Source organism: Myxocyprinus asiaticus, chromosome 30, assembly GCF_019703515.2.
Source record: "Myxocyprinus asiaticus isolate MX2 ecotype Aquarium Trade chromosome 30, UBuf_Myxa_2, whole genome shotgun sequence".
NCBI classification, from domain to species: Eukaryota; Metazoa; Chordata; class Actinopteri; order Cypriniformes; family Catostomidae; genus Myxocyprinus; species Myxocyprinus asiaticus.
The window spans coordinates 1,865,641-1,889,118 of record NC_059373.1 but is presented as its reverse complement, the minus strand read 5'-3'; the positions used below and the strand labels follow the sequence as shown (position 1 = coordinate 1,889,118).

Sequence of the window (23,478 nt, the reverse complement as noted above, 5' to 3'; positions counted from 1 at the left end):
AAATCTAAACGAAGAAAATTGTCAGTTTGGTGTCACTGAGGTTACTTTTTTAGGCGACAAGCTGTCCAGACATGGTGATGGGCCTGACAGAGGCAAAATCCAGGCAATCTTGCACATGCGGAGTCCTGTAGACAAGAAAGGTGTCATGAGGATCATGGGAATGGTGAATTTCATTGGGAAATGTATACCAAATATCTCTGCAAAAACAGCCAACCTCAGAGAACTGTTGAATCACAAAACTGAATTCAAATCGACAAGTAAGCATGAACAAGAGTGGAAACAGCTCAAGAACCTGTTCTTACTTCGATCCGTCCAGGAAAATCAAAATCTCCACAGATGCATCAAAAGATTTAGGTGCTGTCTTACTCCAAGCAGACGCTGAAAACTGGAAACCAGTAGCCTATGCATCAAGGACAATGACTCAGTCTAAATGCAGATATGCTCAGATTGAGAAAGAGTGTCTTGGATTTGCCTTTGGATTTGAAGGATTCCATGATTATGTGTATGGCCTACCATCATTCACAGCAGAAACTGACCACAAGCCTTTATTGCCAACATTCGGAAAAATTTGAATGAGATGTCACCGCACATTCAAAGTTTGATGATGAGATTACAGAGATATGACTTCAAGTTAGTGTACACTCCAGAGAAATACATTATCCTAGCAGATGCACCATCAGTGTGTGAGACAAACAAGTGAGCTCTACAGAAATTGATGTGGAAATGCATGTAAATCTGGTTGTAGAAGAACTTCCAATGTCTGATCGAAAATCCAAACAGATAATTGAGGTAACGTCAAAAGATCCAGTGCTGCAGTATGTGATCTCAAACCTGAACAATGGCTGGGCTAAAGACTCATGCAAGCAATACTACAATGTCAGAGCTGAGCTCAATATAGCAAATGGTCTTCTCCTGAGGCAGAACAGAATAGTAATTCCGTAAGTGCTAAGAAAAGAAATGCTCAAGGATACATGAAGGACATCTTGGCATGGAGAAGTGCAAAAGGAGATCCAAACATTCAATTTATTGGCCTGGAATTAATGCATACATTGAGAAAATGGTCAGTGCATGTGAAAACTGTCTTAAGCATCAAAATAAACAAGCAAAATAATCAATGGTCATGGCAGATCTACCTGAGTATCCATGGCAAAAAGTGGGTACCGACCTATTTCATCTCGATGGGAAGGATTACCTGCTGGTAGTTGATTACTTTTCCAGCTATCCAGAAATAGCTCTACAGTCCAATGCTTCAAGTAAATGTGTCATACAGCACATGAAATCCATATTTGCCAGGCATGGCATACCAAATGTTGTTGCTGATGTAGACTACGGTCTATGCTTTAGCTCCAAAGTATTCCAAGATTTTGCTGCTCATTTTGATTTCAAGCATGCGACTTCAAGTCAAAGCATCAATACAAAGCACAATACAAACCAAGGCAGTGAAACAGAAACAAAAAGCTCTACAAAAAAGACAGAAGGCAAACTATGACAAATAAACAAGAAAGCCAATTCCTTTGTCAAAAAATGACTCTTTGATATTTGGAGATTCAAGTAAGTGGGACAGAAAAGCTGTTGATCTAGGAGAAGTGAGTCCTAGATCATACACAGTCAAGTTTTAAGAAGGAATCGCAGAAGTCTTCTTAAGACATCAGAAACAAACCAGAAATTGTAGGATCATGAGAGTGAGGAAGTTCCAGTCTCATCTCAAGAAACAATGACTATGAGCACACAGACTTCTTCATCTCCTCAGTACAACAATGCTCATCCTGTAGTGACAAGTGATCAACCTTTGTTAAGAAGATCAATACGTACCATAAAGAAGACTGATAGGCTAGATTTATGAATACTTGACAGTTAAGAGGCATTAAGTGTGACACTGATATGTTTAGTCATTACAAGATTTTATTTGTTTATATACAAATGTTCTGAAAGTTATCAATGTTATTAAAAAAAAAAAAAACTACTACAACCACTAGATGACAGTAGTGTCTGATAGCAGTAAGAGTTTCCTAGAACTGATCAGAAACAGACAAGAAGAAGAAAACAGAAAGACATGCAGGGCGAATTCCAAACAGAAGTGAGCATCCCTATGCCCTACTCCCTCCTAAGGGCTGAGCCCTTGAAGTGGGAACTCTGGAGGGAGCAGGGCACTTGTGAACACCCTTGATGAAGGGAGTAATGAAAGACATACGTCATTTCCACTGTATCTTCGCCCGAAAGGAAGGGTTTAGACTAGCCTCCAGTAAAAAATGGGCCCTGTTTTTGGAATATCTCTCTGCTTATGGCTGTCTATTATCTTATGTATGAGGACGAATGTAAACTGCGGAGGAGGAGAAGTATCTGTTATAAAAGGGCTATAGCGCTTGCCTGAGCGTTTGAACATGTAAAATGTTCTGATCGACAACCTTGCTTTAAACTATATCCCGAGGACACACCACCCAGGGTCACGTGATCATAAACGGTCGAATTACTTCCTCGAAGTGACCATCGCATGTATCCTTCTCTAACGGCCTTGTGGAAGGGCCCTTCATGGAGGGCCTGAGTTGCTTACTTTCATTTGGAATACCCCTTCGTGTAGCGCCCCTTCCCACAGTGCCCTTCAAGGGTGCAAATACGCTGTTTGGAATTTGCCCACAATCCACAATATTCTCAGTGAGTCCAATGTATTTCGCTAGGTGGGTGGAATTTTAAGTTGGCTAGCGGAAGTGCGATTGGTTGGCGTTTTGTGTGTAGCTGGTCACTGCTTGCTTGCGTGACATGCGGTTAGATTTTTGCTTTTTAAATGTTGTAAGATGTCTTTAAATTTTCCCGGACAATGTGTGCAGTTAATGGTTATCCTATTAATCAATCAAAACTCAAGTTTTATCTAAAACAGCAATGTTATGATCAGAAACCACTCGCAAAGTACAGCGCTCCAGTTCCAGAAGCTGCTTCTTCCGTCGGCTGCCTACCGAAGGATTGACTTAGGAACATCTGTTTGAAAAAGCTTGGAATAATTTTTTTGTGTGCTTTTTTCACTTTATTGGCAAGAAGTGAAGAGCGGGGATTACTTATATTATCTACCATTACAGTCCGGCTACGATAGACGACCAGAAATGGAGCGCAATGAGTTACATAAACGATAGCATTATTGTGCTAACAGGCGTGTGTACATGTGTTGAAAGTTCATTAGACATTTTGAGAGTCTGTTCATTTCTATTCAAGGTTGGCCTTTACGAATGCTTCACGTGTTTTGAAATAGCATTATTACTGAGTATAAAAAGGAACTGTGTTTTTCCTGAACTGTCTGTGAGTAGTGATGATGTTTTCAACTGTTCATGCTGTGATGCAAAATGGATCAATTCTACAGCAGAAGACCATCGTTTTTAGATGAGACATGTGCAGAAGTGAGATGTTTTATCACGTTTGAAATTAACTGTATTAAGATTTTCCTCATTCCTGCATTTTACCTGCCTGCAGTTCACTTTCTTTTGAGTGTCTTTGCAGAATGTGCATGTCTGCCCTTAAGGGGAATTTGGAAAACAGTGTGGACTTTAATTCAGTATCAATTCAATTTATTTGTACAGTGCAATCTATCAACAGGATCAGATGTTCAGTCAACACACATTTCATGTAGGTTATAGCATTTTGATACAGAGATTATGTATGTAAACTAACATTTATAAAGCTAGATTGAGCTTACTACACAGTCATCGGCCACAAAATAATTGTATTTTACCCGAAAAACAGCAACATGACAGTCTCATCGCCTGAGTCCTGTAAAACACGAGCATCCTGCTGTCTAGACCTCCCCTGTATCTGCAGTAAGTATATCATCTCGGTATAACAAACTCTTCAGGTTCTGACTAGACTCAATATATGCTTTAAAAAAAACATAATTATCTACAGTTCTCAAAACATGTCCAACTCTACAGCTGTGAAGGTGCTAATAGGCTGCACAGCTTTTCAGGTTATTCTGCACAGGTTCTTCCATCGATGGATAAAGACTCAATAAAATAACTAAAATGCTTCTATTTGCAATATTTTGCCATCATCGTGAAACCCATTATCATTAACAGATCAGTGGGGAAGAACAATATCGCCTCGCTATAATTCTGTGATCATTTGTTATCAAGTTTCTGTCATTTTTAATGGTGCATAATGATTGTTTACGCTTAACCGGACGTTCCGCCCACATCGCGTCATGGGACTCAGGGATATTGTGGATGCATGTGATGAAGCCCTTGTTAAGAATAAACAAGACTGCATGTGAGTTTTCTTAGTGTGTTTATAGAGTAAACACTACAACAACAGTTCTCCCAAATGCCCCACAACACCCTACCCTAAACTCGACCAAATACTCTCCCACTCAAGAGCTCTCGCCAGACGCTCTCTCCAAAAACTCCCACAAACACTTTTCCACAATACTCTCACACAGTATGTTTGTGTTTGAGTCAGTGTGAGAGCGTGGGGGGCTTGTATACTGTACATGTGTGGGTGCATATCTGTATGAGATAGAAAGGGAATGTGTATGTGTGTACCTTGGCACTGCTGTCTGAGTGGCGTCTGGTACAGGCCTGTAACTGCGTCATCCACAGCTGTTGTTCGGTAGCATCCACCGCTGGAACAGAGGAATGACATGGAAATATGATAAGAGAGAGGGTGACGAGAGAGGAAGAGAAGTGGAAAAGAAAATATAGAAAAGTGAGAAAATACTAATACCATGGTAACCATGGCAACAACATAGAAGATGCATTATTATTTTAGATGCATGTTGTTTTAGATTATGGCTGTATCCTTGTCGTAAATGCATACAAAACCAAAACAATGCTATATGGACAGAATAGGCACATGAACTGTTAGAACAGCCAGAACTGCAAACCAAGCCACTCACTGTTTCCTCAAGAGCGTTCAATGTTTTTGCAATGAGGACACTTTTCCAAGCAATGGACACCAGGGCTTGAGTCTGCATGAACTGGTGTATGACCAGAAACATTAATGAGAAACAGACCAGCAATCTGTAAGGAGACCAAGAGCAGGTCTGGTTCACCAGCTGCCCGTTAACCTCTAGAGAGAAACACCTCATCCAGAACACAAACCTAACAAACTTCCACACAGAACTCCACATTTTAGCTGTACTTTCCAATAAGCAGCAGTGGGAAAATCATTTTCATGGTGGATGCGGCAGATGTTGTTGCATTGTCTCTCTTTCTACCCTAGTTGTTGCAGATAGAAATCCATTATCTCTCTCATCAGAACATACAGTATATTTCCTCACTACAATCTTCATTAGAATCTATTTAATATGTTCAAGCTTATGAACTAATGCAGCCTGTTCAGAATGCTTGATCAGGGAGTAACCTTCACTCTCTATTAGCAATTATAACAAGCTCCTGCTATAATTAAGTGTGATGATGCTTCTGTAACGAGCAGGAGATGGACTGACGGTAATTAGCAGAGGTTCTTTTTAACATGACAACAAGTGTTGAAGGTGAACAAGAGCCCTAATGGCATGGAAAAGAACATTCTAGAGTGCGAATTCTTGAGCTGCAGTTAGTTAGATAGTTCTGTCACTGTATAGACGGTATCTGTGCATACCTGCAAATGCACAACAAATTAATTCTATATTAAGTTGCTGCAAAACATCAATTGAAATATCCAGAATAATTATAAGGAAGTTGCATCATTTATAGGTTACATTCACATTTTTTGCATTTGGCAGATGCTTTTACCCAAAGCAACTTATAGTGCCCTTATTACAGGGTCAATCCCCCTGGAGCAACCTGGAGTTAAGTGTGAGTCAAGGACACAATGGTGGTGGTACCAGTTCTGTGCTTTAGCCCACTATGCCACCACCACATTACTTGACAACCATTACTTGAAGCATTCTACAATTACATGTAGACTTATGCATTATATTACTAGGCAGAATGATTGTTTATAGTGATTATTATTAACACATTAACACTGGTTTCTTTATACTACTGCTGTTGCTGCTTACAGTGATTTTACCAAGATAAGCATGCTTCACATCCCATCACAGAGATTGTGCAGGTGTCTGTAGTGGGGCTGATGGGTAATGACACAGATCTGATTTAATAATGGTCTGGTCTGTTTAATAATTATACAGCAAAACTGCTCCGTGTACACTGAAATTACAGCTCACGGTATCAAATCAAGTGGACACATCTCTAACAGTCATTTTCACACTGTATTGGCAGTTCTACAGAGTGAAACGTATCATCTGTTTTGTTTTCACTCGCAGTTTTCATTTCTTCACAGTTTCTCCATATGGTCCAGCAGACTGACAAACACAGAACTATTTCATGTTCCAACTTCACACAGTCTACAGCAATAGCAACCTAGTGAGCTGTCTCCCTGTCTACTTCCAACATAGAAGATATCTTATATGGGGCCATTCTTGCAGTGTTTTTAGGCACCATATCAGGTTAAAAAGAACGTCAACATTTAAAAATGAGTCTCGAGACACCTGCGCTCCGGTCCAGAGTTTGATGTTAGCATGTTGCTAGGATAACAGTGCAATACTCTAATTAAATATAAAACAGCCCATTTGCTATTAGAATGAATTAGAGCTGTTAGAACTTTTTATAACTTTTCATGATTTACTTCCCCTTTTGAGAATTTTTCTCAACTTGTCCGCCATCTTGGATGGATTTCTTTCACTGAGCTCATCGCAATGCATTCTGAGATTGATTTCTACACAGAGGATACATGCAATGCTGCCTTAGAATTTGGTTTTAGAGGGAGATTTAAGATGTCAAATAAGGGATGAGTAAAGAAAAAAAAACACAAAGCAGAATATGAGTTTAAAACTACCTCTGAGTTTGAAGAGCTCCCCATTGGCTGAGCTGACAATGAACATGTATGGCGCCTCATCGCTCGACAATACAGATGCACCAATCAGAGGGAGAGATCCTCTGGGCTTCTGGCTCCGCCCCTGTTCATTCACAAAATACTGCAGCTGAGCTAACTCAGAGTCCAACACAAAATACCTGCAGAGAGACAGACAGAAACAGAGACACCAATCAAAATTAAACATGGCAGCACGTCAGCAACATAAATAGCTTTGGTGTTATTGATGTGTTGCCATATCTGATATAGGCATTAATCAGTTATTTGATTAAATTTCAGAGTGAATAATGACTTTGTTCATCAAACAAAGTGATTGTATGGCTTCAGAAGACATTACATTTATGTATTTGGCAGACACTTTTATCCAAAGAGAATTACAGTGCACTTATTACAGGGACAAACCCCCCAGAGCAACTTGGAGTTAAGTGCCTTGCTCAAGGACACAATGGTGGCGGCTGTGGGGATCAAACCTGCAACCTCATGCTTACAAGTTGTGTGCTTTAGCCCACTACACCACCACATGATTGTGAATTAATAATGTGGGGATTGAACCAGCAACCTTCTGCTTACCAGTTGTGTGCTTTAGCCCACTACGCCACCACCACTCCATAACATGATTGTGAATTAATAACATGGGGACTGAACCAACAACCTTCTGCTCACCAGTTGTGTGCTTTAGCCCACTACGCCACCACCACTCCATAACATGATAATAACGAATAACACATTTTTTTTTTTTTTACTATACTATTTCTTTAAGAAAATAAATTTGAAAGCAAAGCGAGCAGAAAAGACACAGTTGACGTGTCTCACAGGAGTTTAAGGAGTTCTGTGAGCATTGAGCTCAAATCATCGTTTCCATCTAATGACACTCATTACACACCACAATCCCTCTGGCAAGTGGCCGCCGCTCAAATCCCCAGCTCATGCAATTAAGGGTGTAAATGAGACTGAAACTCACAGCTCAGCTCTGCTGCCTGATTACACCACACAGAAAACTGCTCATGAAAGCAGCTAAAACAACAGAAAATGCAAAACCAAAACTGAAGAACTCATTTACAGCTTGTGCTAGTATGACAGAAAGAGAGAGAGAGAGAGAGAGAGAGAGAGAGAGAGAGAGAGAGAGAGAGAGAGAGAGAGGCATAGAAGATCAAAAAAAGCAACTGTAAAAAAAAAAAATCTCAACTGTTGTTGCCTGATGAGGAATCTGTTGTTGCCTGATGGTGCAGGATGAGTTAAACACTAAACATTTAATATTTAGTGTTAGAGGTTTGTTCAAATCACTAACACCAAGTCTGAGCAATGGTAACAGTGACAGAAAATATGAAGGAAGAAAAGCCTGAAGGAAAGATGGAAGAAAATAAAGGAGAAAGGACAGAAGGAAAGAAGGAAACAGGAAAGAGGGAAAAATGGATTTATAGAAAGAAGGAAGGCAGGAATGAAGGTAAGGAAAGACGGAAGCAAGAAAGGAAGGAAAGATAGAAAGGAAGGAAGGACAGATGGATGGATGGAAAGAAGGAAATAGGAAGGCAGGGAGGAAGAATGGACAGAAGGAAAGAAGGTAAAAGGAAAGATGGAAGGAAGGACGGATGGATGGATGGAAAGAGAATGAATAAAAGAAAAAGGAAAGCAGGAGACTGCTTTAATGATTTGTATCTGTCATTGGCTGGTGTCATTGTGGTTTCTCGCAGGTCTGTCTCTCTCACTCTCTCTCTCTCTCTCTCTCTCTCTCTCTCTCTCTGAAGCGGAACAATTCGGATCACAAGAACACCAGCACTTACACACACAAATGAGAATGTGGGAAAATGTATTTATTTAATTGTCATGAAAACAATGTCACAAATTATAATTTCTTATATCTATCTTTTAGTTTTGGGCTGAAATATGACCTCAACATGTTCTTGATAGGTTTCATGAGATTTACACTAGTGTTCTTTACATTTTCAGTACAAAGAACGTCATTCTATCAGTCCACAAGAGAACACATCCTGTTTATTCAGACTGAAACTGAATGCTGCCTGAGCTCAAAATACCAGCAATCTGGAGAATCAAACCTTCAGATGTTTATCAGCTCAAACCTGCACCAATAACTGAAGTCAAGTATAGACTTTCATTAAAATATCAGCCAATATTTGGCCAGTTTGAGATGCACTGGTTGATGAACGCTTGGCTGATTCCCATTTAATAAAACACTGTCTAAGTAGGCAGCTCACTAAGTTTGGGTGCTACTGAGATGACCAGCAGATATTAAGCATAGTGAAATCTTTTAGAATAGAAGCCTTTATTTTGGTCATAAATTTTTGCATATATACAATGACATATATTTGTTTTCACATATCCCAGCTAAGCTGGGGTCAGAGTGCAGGGTCAGCCATGAAGGGTCAAGGGCCTTGCTCAAGGGCCCAACAGTGGCATCTTGGTGGTGCTGGGGCTTGAACCCCTGACCTTCTGGTCAGTAACCCAGAGCCTTAACCACTGAACCACCACTGCCCCTTTGCAGGGACTAAAACAGATAATGAGCTCATTACCCGCACACACTCTAATTACTGCTTACATCACGACATTGCATCTGTGTAAATTTGAACAGGCTCCTGTTAATTCTGAACCCTGGATCATTAAGGAGGTCAAACTCTTTTCCATTTCAGGAAGTCAGCGCTGAGAGCTTTTATGGTGTCAGTAATCTTGTTGAACAATATCAAATGTGCACTTAAGCTACTGAAAAACCGGCTACATCATCCATGTGGTGCAAGACCACATATGGGCCAGAGTGGCACTGGACCACCCAATCATAGCTGTCACAATATAAAGGCTTGGAAAATAATGATTAAAAAGTGCATTTTGTTATCTGTAAAATAATCAGCACACAGCGGGGTGCAAAAAGAGTCACTACAATAAACACTTAAAAACTTTTATAATTTAATACAAATATTTTTATTACAATGTTAATGTATCATCAACTAGAGGTAGACCGATATATCGCTTTTGCTTTTTGGAACTATCGGTTTCTGCAAAAATCTATGGCGATGATGTTTCTCTGGATTCTACAGCTAGAACAACTTGGTTCTAGTACAACAGCGGCCACTAAAGGTGAAATAAAAACAATGACACTTTAAGACATTACAGCTAAATTTTCTTTCAAGCTGCTTTAAAATGATGTGTATTGTGAACAGCCCCATACAAATAAAAATAACATGTTCAATGTTCATCCTTTTTTATCATAACATAAATGCAAATTTGGTTGTTCTAAATTGAAGTAAGGGCATGAAAAGAAAAATGTGACTACATGGAAATGCGGCCCGTTAGCACATACAGTGGGTGTATCCCAAATCTAAGAACAAAAAGAAAGGACTTGCGTTCTCGTAAAAATCGGTCTTGCCTAGCTACCTTGAAAGAGTGAACTCAGAAGGACAGGAGGACGTAGAACGCATCTATGTGAGATTTGAGATGTGTTGGTTTATGTAGATTCAACAACCTCAAATCTATTTTATTTTTTTCCGAGGTGGATGATGACGTTTAACGAGTCCACAAGAACATAAGAACGCACATTGAGAAACAGCTATTGTATCTCCAACTTCATAACTTGTGAATAATGAAGCGAATCTGGTATAAAAAGCTTCATTTGGTAAAAACAGAACATTCTAACAGAGCCAAGTCTCTGTAATTTCAGAAGAAGAGTCCCTAAATTAGTAAGTGCATTCTAGGATTGTTTATAGTGAAAATCCATCATTTTGCACCAAATCTTTTTTTTTTCTCCTGGTTATTATTGGGATTTCGGTTGAACAATAAACTGCATCTGGGATTTTGCTCATTTTTGACTCTCGTAGCCTCTGCGTGTGTGCACATAAGGAAAGAAGAAGTTTCTATAAATCTATCAATTGATTCGAAAAACTATCCACCGATTAATCGGTTATCGGCCTTTACCACCACCTTAGTTATCGGTATCAGCATAATCTACTATCGGTCGACTGTAATCAACATAACAATTGGAGGAAAAGGTTGAAAACATTCCATGAGTCTTATGTCCAAAGAATACTTTGGATTTCCACGTGCCACTACATCTCGCACAATGCAACTTTCGACGTGCAAAGATCTCTAGAAAAACGAGGCTGTCCACGGACGGTCCGCATCGTCAGCGGGTGCGTGTTGTTTCGGCTGTACTAAAAGAGTATCACGAAGTAATCACAGCACACATGCATCGAGAGCGTCTATATAGGCTTGCGATCAACAAGGAAAATCGGATCAAAGAGTTAACATGGTCAATGTCGCAAATTTACTTACATTTGACTAGTGATATAGAATAGTGGATTTTGGGGCGAAAAAAAAACTAGAGTTATCATGTACATTGAAGGATAAATACATGAGATTCTGCACTATTTCTTACCATGCACCCCATTGAGAGTGAGAACCACTAATTGTGACCATGTGGAGGTTACCCCATGTGACTCTACCCTCCCTAGCAACCGGGCCAATATGGTTGCCTAGGAGACCTGGCTGGAGTCACTCAGCACGTCCTGGATTCAAACTCACGACTTCAGGGGTGATAGTCAGCGTCAATACTCACTGAGCTACCCAGGCTCCCAAGATTCCTATTTCTACGTTTCTTTTCACTTGCTCTTTACATCTCCAGCCTTCGGGCATCAGTCACTTCTGTGTGCTCTGCCCCACAGTCAGACCTGTTCAAGTCCATGTAATGATGCATACAATGATATGAACAACAAACTTTAATCCTAGAACAACCTTTTAGATCAAAAGAGTAAGGTGAATTTGCTATTTTAGTAAAAATGTGCTTCATTCAACTAACATTTATTTTAAGTAGATCTGTGGCCTATAGTTAACACAGACACTTGGAGACGGGTGAGCAAAATGTGTATGTACTGTATGACTCATAGCATTGGAAACTACTTCTGTAAATCATTCTCTTTTATAGATGTTTACTGAAGAGCATGCACTAGAAAGAAGGTTTCAAGTTCAGTATGAAGCTGCAAAATATGACTTATTTAAATTTGTGTATTGGTCATCTGGGTCAGAAATTAAGCCCACTGGATTTGATTTCCCATTATGGGGGCATATTTTTAATCTAACCATTTAAAATGTAACCTGTATCTCATCCATTCTTTCAAGATTGAGAATTTATTACCTCTTACCCTAAGAATTAAATCAACATCTTATAACTAATTTTATTTATGCCATAATATGTATAACAAGGACTAGAGGTTGACCTATGGTGGATTTTTCTGATAACGATAACTAAGATGGTGGAAAGGGATGATAACCAATTAATTGGCCGATAGTTTTTAAACATTTATTCATAAAATAATACAAAATTCCTTGGTCTTTCCTTACTTTGTAGGGCACAGAAATTGACCTTATTCACGCTAGAGCCATTTTGATTTTTAATGGGAATGACACCGAGGCTGTGAGGGATAGACTTACAGTCACTTCAATGGCATGAACGGTATAAAGAAACTGAATCAGAATCAGAATGAGCTTTATTGCCAAGTGTGCTTACACACACAGTCATGGTGACAACCATGCAACCATATTGTACAAATATACAAATATATACATTTAAACATACTGTATACATATAGTGACATAAAAATACAAATACAAATAAAGATATAATAAAAAGATAAATATACAATAGAGACAAATATTTTATAGACAGATATACAGTTATGTGCAGGTGATGTAATGTACAGTTGAAGTCAGCAGTTTACATACATTTTACCACTCCACAGATTTCATATTAGCAAACTATAATTTTGGCAAGTCGTTTAGGACATCTACTTTGTGCATGGCACGACAATTGTTTACAGACCGATTGTTTCACTTTTAATTGACTATATCACAATTCCAGTGGGTCAGAAGTTTACATACACTAAGTTAATGATAGGCTAATTGGAGTCAATTGGAGGTGTACCTGTGGATGTATTTTAAGGCCTACCTCCAAACTCAGTGCCTCTTTGCTTGACATCATGGGAAAATCAATAGAAATCAGCCAAGACCTCTGAAAAGTCTGGTTCACCCTTGGGAGCAATTTCCAAATGCCTGAAGTACCATGTTCATCTGTACATACAATAGTATGCAAGTATAAACACCACGGGACCACGCAGCCATCAAACCGCTCAGGAAGGAGACGCATTCTGTCTTCTGGAGATGAATGTAGTTTTGTGCGAAAAGTGCAAATCAATCCCACAACAACAGCAAAGAACCTTATGAAGATGCTGGAGGAAACAGGTAGACAAGTATCTATATCCACAGTAAAACGATTCCTATATCAACATAACCTGAAAGGCTGCTCAGCAAGGAAGAATCCACTGCTCCAAAAGCATCATAAAAAAGCCAGACTGCAGTTTGCAAGTGCACATGGGGACAAAGATTTTACTTTTTGGAGAAATTTCCTCTGGTCTGATGAAACAAAAGTTGAACTGTTTGGCCATAATGACCATCATTATGTTTGGAGGAAAAAGGGTGAGGATTGCAAGCTGAAGAACACCATCCCAACCGTGAAGCATGGGGGTGGCAGCATCATGTTGTGGGGGTGCTTTACTGCAGGAGGGAGTGGTGCACTTCACAAAATAGATGACATCATGAGGAAGGAAAATTATGTGGATATATTGAAGCAACATCTCAAGACATCAGCCAGAAAGTTAAAGCTCGGTTGCAAATGGGTCATTGTCCCCAAGCATACCTCCAAAGTTGTGGCAAAATGGCTTAAGGACAACAAAGTCAAGGTATTGGAGGGGCCATCACAAAGCCCTGACCTCAATCCGATAGAAAATTTGTGGGCAGAACTGAAAAAGCGTGTGCGAGCAAGGAGGCCTACAAACCTGACTCAGTTACACCAGTTCTGTCTGGAGGAATAGGCCAAAATTCCAGCAACTTATTGTGAGAAGCTTGTGGAAGGCTATCCAAAACATTTGACCCAAGTTAAACAATTTAAATGTACATTTAAAAAGTTTAAATGTATTTGGCTAAGGTGTATGTAAACTTCTGACTTCAACTGTACATACAGTATATACACCGATCAGCCACAACATTAAAACCACCTGCCTAATATTGTGTAGGTCCCCCTCATGCTGCCAAAACAGCTTCAACCCGCATCTCAGAATAGCATTCTGAGATGATAATCTTCTCAACACAATTGTTCAGAGTGGTTATCTGAGTTACTGTAGACTTTATCGGTTCAAACCAGTCTGGCCATTCTCTGTTGACCTCTCTCATCAACAAGGTGTTTCCGTCCACAGAACTGCCGCTCACTGGATGTTTTTTGTTTTTGGCACCATTCTGAGTAAATTCTAGAGACTGTTGTGCTTGAAAATTCCAGGAGATCAGCAGTTACAGAAATACTCAAACCAGCCCATCTGGCACCAACAATCATCCATGAGATTATCTAATCAGACAATCGTGTGGCAGCAGTGCATAAAATCTTGCAGATATGGGTCAGGAGCTTCAATTAATGTTCACATCACATCACACGATTGTTCAACTACTGCATATCAGAGGATACAAATGAAAAAACAAACAGAAGAATTCATTATGAGAGCATTTTCCGTCCCCATATTTCGCATTTGAGGGGCATTTTTGCTCCAAGCCCTTCTTCATTTCTGAACTTGTAGGTCATCCATCCAGAGCTTTTGATGTGAGAGTATTTGAATATATATTTTAGCTCATTATGTCACATTAATGAAAAATAATTATTAGTGGTATTTGCAAAGGCAAGCACAACCATTAGGTTACTATTGCTCATCCCATCCCGAAAAGTCATAAGTGATCAGACTGTAAAAATCTAGTTGAAAGGGTTTGATATCGTTGATTATTATCTATACTCATATATACTCATCCGTCACGAGTATGTGGGAGTGTTTTCTAACCTGTGTGACCTCTGTATTTGTGTGAGTTCCAGTCCAAAACTCCAAGAGTCAGGTTGATCCACTTTCATTTATTAAAGACTGTCAACAAATCGACCATAAACATGGAAAACGACCAGATTCTAAACACGAACGCTCAGATGTCGAGGGAGCTGTACGTGTGGCGATGCCGCAGCAGTGAGCCAGTGCCCGTCAGTAGGAGGGCAGACGTCACAGTTTTAATAACCTCCTTTATTAGATCGCAGCCCTCCGTATCCACAGGAACTTTCACATAACCTTCCTTCATCTGTAGAATTAGACCCCTACTTGAGTAATCTCTCTCATCTCATTGCTTTGTTAAGGAGTTGTTTACCCAGAAACAAAATAAATAAAAAATGTCATTATTAACTCATTTATCTTCTTCTCCACCAAAGCTCTGAAATCAGAAATGATTTGCGTTCAAATTATAAAATGGACCATCGATGCGCCATGTTGACCCGATTGACGCCAAAACAACATTGGTTCTCGCATCATGTGTCATAACTGAACTTTTCCTTTTTAATACTCTCAGAAAGCTCATAATGGTGGAAAACATACATCTGACTGTGAAAAACAGGCCATACATGCCTTTGTTATGAATACATAAACTTTCTGAAAAACTGAGACAGTACTTTGAAATGTCAGAATTCATCACCCGCTGCGCGCATATACCTGTCTCGTCTCTAAAGTAAGTAAATAAATAAAACTACACATGCAAGATTATCCTGCTTCTCTACAAAAACCTCAGGGACAAGAAAGACTAACTAGAACAGTAAAATCTTTTTTAGCCTTTCCAACTACACATAAAAAAATGTGCTTTGAAAAAGATTTCAGGTCATCCTTACAAACCACGAAAGGTCTGGTAATTTGAGAAAGAAAGACCACAGTTCATGAGTAGAGTTACAATTTCAATACTTCTAGCTAGTTCTCCAGTCTAATAATAAAACATTTTACTTTGAGATTGATTTAGTTAGCAGACACCCAAAGCGATTTACAAATGTGTGATACAACACCAGTGGTTAATCGCAGACATGAGAAGTGCTACAAAACATAGTTACAAAATAGCTTAAGAATGTTTCTGTTGGACCTTAAGAAAGCGCATTAACAATTGTAAGTCAAGTGCTCATAGAAGAGCTTGATTGTGAAATTTAGTTCATAACTAACCCTTGTCTAGTTATCGGTCTTGAAATGTGATTTACCAACCGAGTTGGTGTTGAATAGATCATTATTTATCATTAAACTGAAAACAAAAACATTGATGTTTTGGTGGTTTGATGAAGGGCTTTATGAATCAGGGAACGGTCTGCTCTCTTGTTGTTCATGTCATGCACACATCTGAACAAACCAACAGCGATTAGCATTGTTTAAATAAGCTTTAGGTTTTATATGTGCTCTTATGGACATCAGAATCTTTTTAAACGGCCTCTGGAGCCCAGAAATCCTTTAGCGGTGTAACTGTTCAACCCTACAGAAGAAACTGCGCCACTCAATAACTATTTAAAGTTATGTTAAAATACCTTCTCCCAGCTTAATATGATTTCTCCCGAAAAGTGTAAACACTGTGACTCTTAAGCGCAATCAAAACATTGCTCTTGTTTGAGCATTTTTTTAACCAGCCTGAAACCAGAAACATTGACTGAACCAATGGCGTGAGTTAGGGGCGGGGCTATCAATGGCAGACAGGGGGAGTGTTTGGGAAACCTGTTTGAAAACAATCCTCATTTTTGAAATTCCGTTTTTCGAATTTAACCATCACGGTTCCTATTCCTCTTAATGATTCCAGTTCTGTAATGGTTACATTAATGATTTTTTACTTTCAAGGAAGAAATATTTGGAAATAAATACAATTCTTATTGCATTTACTGTCCTCAGCAGCCTGTTGCCCATAAGATTATATTTTATATTCTAACAGAACAAATTATTGCACAACGTGTTTTCACAAACTTTTCAATTAAAATTGAATTATTTTTTTATTTGTATCATTGTAAAAGATCTCTGTTCATCTGGGAAAGGAGGAAGCGGGAGCCGGATTCACATTCAACAAGACTTTAATTACAATAAATTAATTACTTCCAACTGAAACACAACATAAAACACTGACGCACACACACAACTCCGCATGCATCTCTCTCTCTTGAACTGGCGTCCCCGGCTCCTCTTTATCCCTCTCCCAGCAGACTGGGATGATTCAGTGTTGGACGTCCATCGTTACGGCACAGCCATGCCCTCCTCCTCGTCACAATCATAAAAATATCAGACTGTATATATATATATATATATATATATAAAAATACCACTAATTACAACAAAACTCACACTGTAAAAGTAATCTGTTAAATTTATGGTAAAACACCAGCAGTTGTAGTTGCCAGAAATGTACTGTAAAAAATATGGTGTGCATGTTTCAGGCTTTAAGGGATGTGATTTTGATGCCTGTGTGGTGATCAATCGGACCAGATCATATTCCAGGAGTCAGTTTATGGCAGAGCCCCTCCCTAACTTTCAAGGCAAAGAAGAGTGGCTCCATTTTGATTGGATCATGGCAGGACCAACACAAACTAATTTCAAGCACAGCCATCAGATTAGCTGCTCGGACAACTGCCAGACACCCCTCACAAGGATGTAAGAACCTACACATGGAAAGAGACCTCTCATTGGTTCAAAATGAAACCCCCATTCTAGCTAAGATGGTCATAAAGATTCCAGAGGTAGCGTTTACATCCCATGTGGTAGAAAAGGCTGAAACAAAGAAGCAAATGTTCCACACAGAGAAGGGAGTATGAGCCACACTGTGTGGTCCCCCTCCGATGCCAGCAGCCAGTCATGACCCTGAAACAGGAAGCGCCAAACTGAAATCTCCTCCTCATCAGGAAGGTATAAAACTATCCTCCGGATGACCACACCTTTGTACTGAGTCCCTGTCCAGAGGGTCATTAACAGGATACACTTCTTTAACACTTCTCCGTTCCGGTCTCACTCTATGAGAGAGTGGATAACAGATCATCCAACGTTCTTACTGTCCATCCGAGAGACAAAAGAAGATCAACCAAGTACCAAGTCTCACTACAAGAGACTATTGCAATGGCAAGTTTGGAATCCCTATACCAAATAGATAACTACAGCAACATGGTTTAGCTCTGGCGAGCGAACCTTCTCTTCAAGTTTCATGCATCTGTGTGTTCCAGATGATAAATCTTGAACCGACATAAGGGCTATATATCTGTGTGTTCCAGATTGCAAGAACCCTTTCGGTGCTTCCAGGAGATCAGCATTCCTCAGCTCCTTCATGTCCAAGGCTGTTGAAATGGAATCCAGCTCCTTCCCCACTGTAACGTGGCCCTGAGCCCCAGTGGAAGACGTCGCCATCACCGTCTCACCAGAGAACATAAATATCACTACTCTTTCTAGACATTAGTGGATGCCGCGGAGAACAGCGTGAAGCCTCCACACGCGCTATGTCACTGTGGTAACGCGCTCAACAAGCCACGTGATAAGATGCATGGATTGATGGTCTCAGACGCGGAGGCAACTGAGATTCGTCCTCCGCCACCCAGATTGAGGCGAGTCACTACGCCACCACGAGGACTTAGAGCGCATTGGGAATTGGGCATTCCAAATTGGGGAGAAAAGGGGAGAAAATCCCCTTAGGAGTAATAATTAATACACATGAAGAGACAAACACAAAACACTATCAGATATATGACAATAAAATAATGCAATAAACATTAACTAAACTACATAAACACAGGACACCTCAATGTACATAACTGATATTAAAATATAATGAAATGTGATGGTCATGCCTGATTATCGTTTTCACCATAAAATTACATATATTATCTTGTTAAAAATATTTTTTTTACCATTAATTATATGGTAAAATCATACTTATTACATCTAAAAAATATACATAATATTTTACTGTAAAATTTCATTTTTTACTGTATACGATAAGGTAACTAACCATTAACCAACTACGTTTATTTTTTTTTTAATGCAGTATTTTAACATTCTTTTACCAATAAAATTCTGGACATACACACTACACCTTTAAACTATATTTAAACAGGAGTTTCCCTCTCTAGACAATATTAAGGAGAAAAGCTGGTTGAGTCACGTTCACCACTGACAGCTCTGCTGAATACACAGTAAAATGAGCACTTGTGTGTGTGTTTGTGTGTGTTTGTGTGTGTTTGTGTTTGTGTGTGTGTGTGTGTGTGTGTGTGTGTGTGTGTGTGTGTGTGTGTGTGTGTGTGTGTCGTGGGGCAAGACTGAACTCAAAAACATTGTATTGCCAACATCCAAATGTCAACCATTTACACATCTCTCCCGCAGTGCTAAAAATGAAACGCCTTAGGACAGGTGAAAAAAACTAATTTTATCTTTTGAATACCTATATTTGTACTTCAAGATGGGTCATTCCTACATTAAAGTGGCCTTTCTCGCTTTAAAACTTTTGAAAAATGAAACATACCTTTATAAGTGTCTTTATGTTTCATCATTACAGGGACATGTTAAAGATTTTTATACAGTAATACAGGTCAAGCTAAATGATTTAATTCAAGTGCCCATACTGTTAAATGGAAAATAACCACCCTGTTCTCATGAACATTACGTGACCATGGCAACATTTTTGCAAAACCAATCCGCCCCATTACGCTCTTCGTTGCACGTTTGGCTGCAGCTTCCCAGTGAAATGTCCAGCAGGGGGCACCAAAAGCGAGTGAAATGGTGTCGTAATCAGACGAGGTTTTTAAGGTGAATATTAGACGGAGGTGTTAATGAGTAAAATGTACCTCCCTAACTGAAACCTTACCAATAGTGTTCAAAAAGCAAATGCAACATTAAAAGCGAATTTTCTAAAGCAACCATGTCATTACATCAAAAATGTAGTTATAGTGACATTCATTCTATGAGACTAGGTTGCAAATAACAGTGTGGACATTCAGTGGGTCAAATTAGCCCATGGTCTGTGAATGATATCTAGCTGCCATTTTTGTAAATAAATTCATTTCTTTTAACATAAATATATTTACATTTTGAAATCACGTTAATTTTCCCTCTGTCTTCATATAACAGAGTGGAGATGTTATGCTTGATCACATAAGACTAAAATCACAAATTAAATTAGATCATTAATGAAACAAAACAGTTACACACTTCAAATAATGTCCACCTCCAAAATGTGACATCATTTCGTAACATAGATCTTTATTTAAAAGTCACAGTATCATGACATAACAGGGTGGAAAATAAGCCGAGACATACAAAAAATGAATTTAAAAAAAGTGTTAAAATTACACATTTACCACGGCTACATGTTAGTGACAGAATGTAATACTAAACACTTAATTGCACTAAAAATATATATTTTAGACTATTTTTTTCAAATGTACGCATTTCAATTTAATAACAAATTACCATTAAATTAAATTGTGTAATTTTTTTGAACAAAGTTAAATTATTAAAACTTTATAAATATTTATTTTTGTATTATTATTTTTTAATTAATTAATTTAAAATTAAAATAAAAAATAAATCTTCCAAAAAAATAAAATAAAATGAGTGTGTTTGTAAAAAAAAAAAAAATAATAATAATAAAAAATAAATAAATAAATAAAAGAAAAAAATAAAAGAAATCCAATGATTTAGCATTTATTTCTGTCAAAGATGTTTAAGATTTGCAGCTCTGGTGACATGGGGAAATTACACTAGTAATTTAACTAATAAAATTTAATTATTTTAATTATTTAAAACTGGACTTTTAGGCTCACAGCAAAGTGTAACATTATAATTAGTTTATCTTTCCTTTCTTTTTCTTTTTTTTTTAAACCTATTAAAATTAATCAGCTGATAATATATATATATATATATATATATATATATATATATATATATATATATATATATAAAATTTATTTATATATTTATTTATTTATTTATTTTAAATGTTTTAGAAATACCATAACTTGTACATGGGGACATAAAAGGCAATGAACTGTAATGATCCAGACAGCAATAAGATTAAATGGAGAGAAAACGGAGACTTTTGCCATGTTTTCCACATTCATTAGCTCTGTACTCTTTTGTGTCTGTTTTTATTTCTCCAAAGGAATTTCAGGAGGCAAAGTTGATAAAACATAAATGAGTTCTCCAATAAGTCACCTGAGCTTTTAAAGAGCAAATATATAACCTCTGAATAATAACATTTCCCTCTGGGAATAATTATAGATGCCAGACATCACACGACAGCCAATCACAGTCATTAAATTCAAGAATTGCTTTCAATGGAACATTATGGATTCTGTTGTGCAGGTGTGAAAATCTGATCTGAATTTCAAAGTTTCACCCTGTCCTGTTCTCTGTGCAGACGCACGGGTCAGCGTGCCCTAAAAGAGAGAGTTTACACAACCTCTATCTGGTCACCATCCACTGTTATTCTTCTGTCTATGAAAAGCAGCCTGCAAAAAATTATGTGTTGGATTTACTTAAAATATATAAGTAGCATTTCTGCATCACGATTTTTAAGTAAATTCAACTTATGCTCATTTTGTCAGCATAACTAGAAAACCTTTGTTAGATATAATATAGCTACATAAATGTATCAGTTCATTCAACTTAAAAATGTATGTCACATCAATAAGAATTAGCAACTTATAGCAAACTGTTTCAAATGAATGTTTACATCACTGTTTCTATTTAATTTACTTGGCTCTAATGATTATATTAGCTGAGGTCAGTCATTAAACTTGATTCTCTACAGAAGTGCACGTAAAGCTGTACTTCCGTTGCATATTCACATGTGCAAGGAAAAATGACATGGATTGAACAGGGTCCAAGTTGACTACTTAATGATGACTTTACACAAAACAGCTATTTACAGTAAAACAACATCAATAACATCTCTATGAATTCTTAAGAACAGTAAATTAAATGCCCAAATAAGTTCCTTTAAACCAAACAAACACGCTGAATTATTCAAGCGCACAACTTCAGTTCTGTACTTGATCGTTTGAGTTAGTTAGTAGTACTTACATTCTTAATTTGATAGATTTATAAGCTAAAGAAGTTCAAGGAACTCACGATTATTCATTTACGTAACTCTCTCACCATAAAATTTATATTTTGTGTTGTACACATTAATGCAAATTAAATAAAGCTAAAATTTTAGAAGAAGAATCTATTTATCTTTATACGATATGGTTGCTTTTCATGCCAACAAATCATTTTTTACTGTGAAATAGCAGTCATGTGAAGTCACTTACTTCCACACAACTTCAACTGATGATCTCTCAGAGACTGTTTAATGTGCAAAGATCAGATTAATGGTAAGATAATGTGTTGATGTGTTTATTTAACTCTTGTGCGTCAATTCAAAAAAGTTACTCAGAGGTGCTTAGAGGACAAAAATGTCCACGTCAAAACACTGCCATAATAATATTATATATTAATATTATTTTCCACTTTCACTGACTTAGATTTATAACCAATATCAGTCCTGATCATAACTACCAAATATTCATTCATTTTCAAGATTTTAACCCTTTAAATGCCAGTTTGTTTATATAATGCCACTGTTGATTTTTTATGAAAAAAACACAAAGAAATGAATTATTTTCCATATAATAAATGCTAAGGGGAACTTTTTTTTTATTTTATATTTTTTTATTATCACAGTCTGGTATATGTCAACGATTAGCAACAACATTGATTTTGATGCATTATTATTTTTTGTGCAGTGTCAGATTTAAAAAAAAACAACAACAACCTCACACTCGGGACCTTAGAGGACAAAAATGTACGCGTCAAAAAACTGTCATAAAAATATTATATATTAATGTTATTTTCCACTTTCACTGACTTAGTGCCACTGCTGTTATTTACACACACACACACACATTTCTCAATACAAACACACACACACACACCCATACTAACACACACACACAATTTTATCTGCATCATTTATTCAGTTGTCCTGCAGTGCTCTATAATGCAGCAAACAGAGAATAGGGGAAAAGCTTGTATTTGCTCCATAGGCTAAACATGAGAAAAATGGCGCCATCTGGTGGAAAATATTAAAAATGTAAATTTTGAAGCCAGGGCTCTGGAATGAAAGAATAATATCATAGAATTCATGATTTTATGCTTTAATGGCACTGGGATCAAATATTGCAGTTTTAATGGGTTTCAATGGGGACATTTTTGTCCTGAAGGTCCTGAGTGTAACTATTTTGTGTACACAGTGTATTATAGATGTATTATAGGAACTGAGCTTGAAATATCAAAATTCCCCAAAATACTCACCTTTGGCAGAATTAATGTCATTGGCATTAACACAGCCAAAATGATCGAAAAAAACAAAAATGACAAAAATGTCCCGAAGGTCACACAAGGGTTAAATTGCCTTCCTGCTCTCTCTCGTGCAAATATTCCTGAATATCACTTCATCTCTGAATCGCTTGTGTAACTTGCAACAAGTCTGAACACTTTGAGTGTTTGTTCAGAGACTAATAACAGAATAACATAATGACTTTGGGTACAAAGAGCTACAATGAATGTTTACATTTATATTTAATATTTTAATTCTTCACTTTAGATCAAAACACTCCAGTTAAATCATATGTAGAATCATTAGATTAGTGTGTATCTGGACGTTTAGATCTGATCTGACATTTTCGTTTGAAACTTGTCAAGTCACATGATCTCAGATTACAGCAAATACAAGAATTCA

General features: G+C 37.7%; 1 protein-coding gene across 1 annotated transcript in view; it reads right to left on the bottom strand.

Moving 5' to 3' along the window:
* LOC127421517 (oxysterol-binding protein-related protein 10-like) overlaps positions 1-23,478 on the bottom strand; it is a 62,938-nt gene that overhangs the window by 37,390 nt on the left and 2,070 nt on the right. Inside the window, exons 2-3 of the mRNA XM_051664610.1 lie at positions 6,817-6,992; positions 4,521-4,600 (exon numbers count right to left, since the gene is read on the bottom strand). Of these exons, the coding sequence (XP_051520570.1) occupies positions 4,521-4,600; positions 6,817-6,992 (256 nt within the window). The remainder of the gene's footprint in view (positions 1-4,520; positions 4,601-6,816; positions 6,993-23,478) is intronic.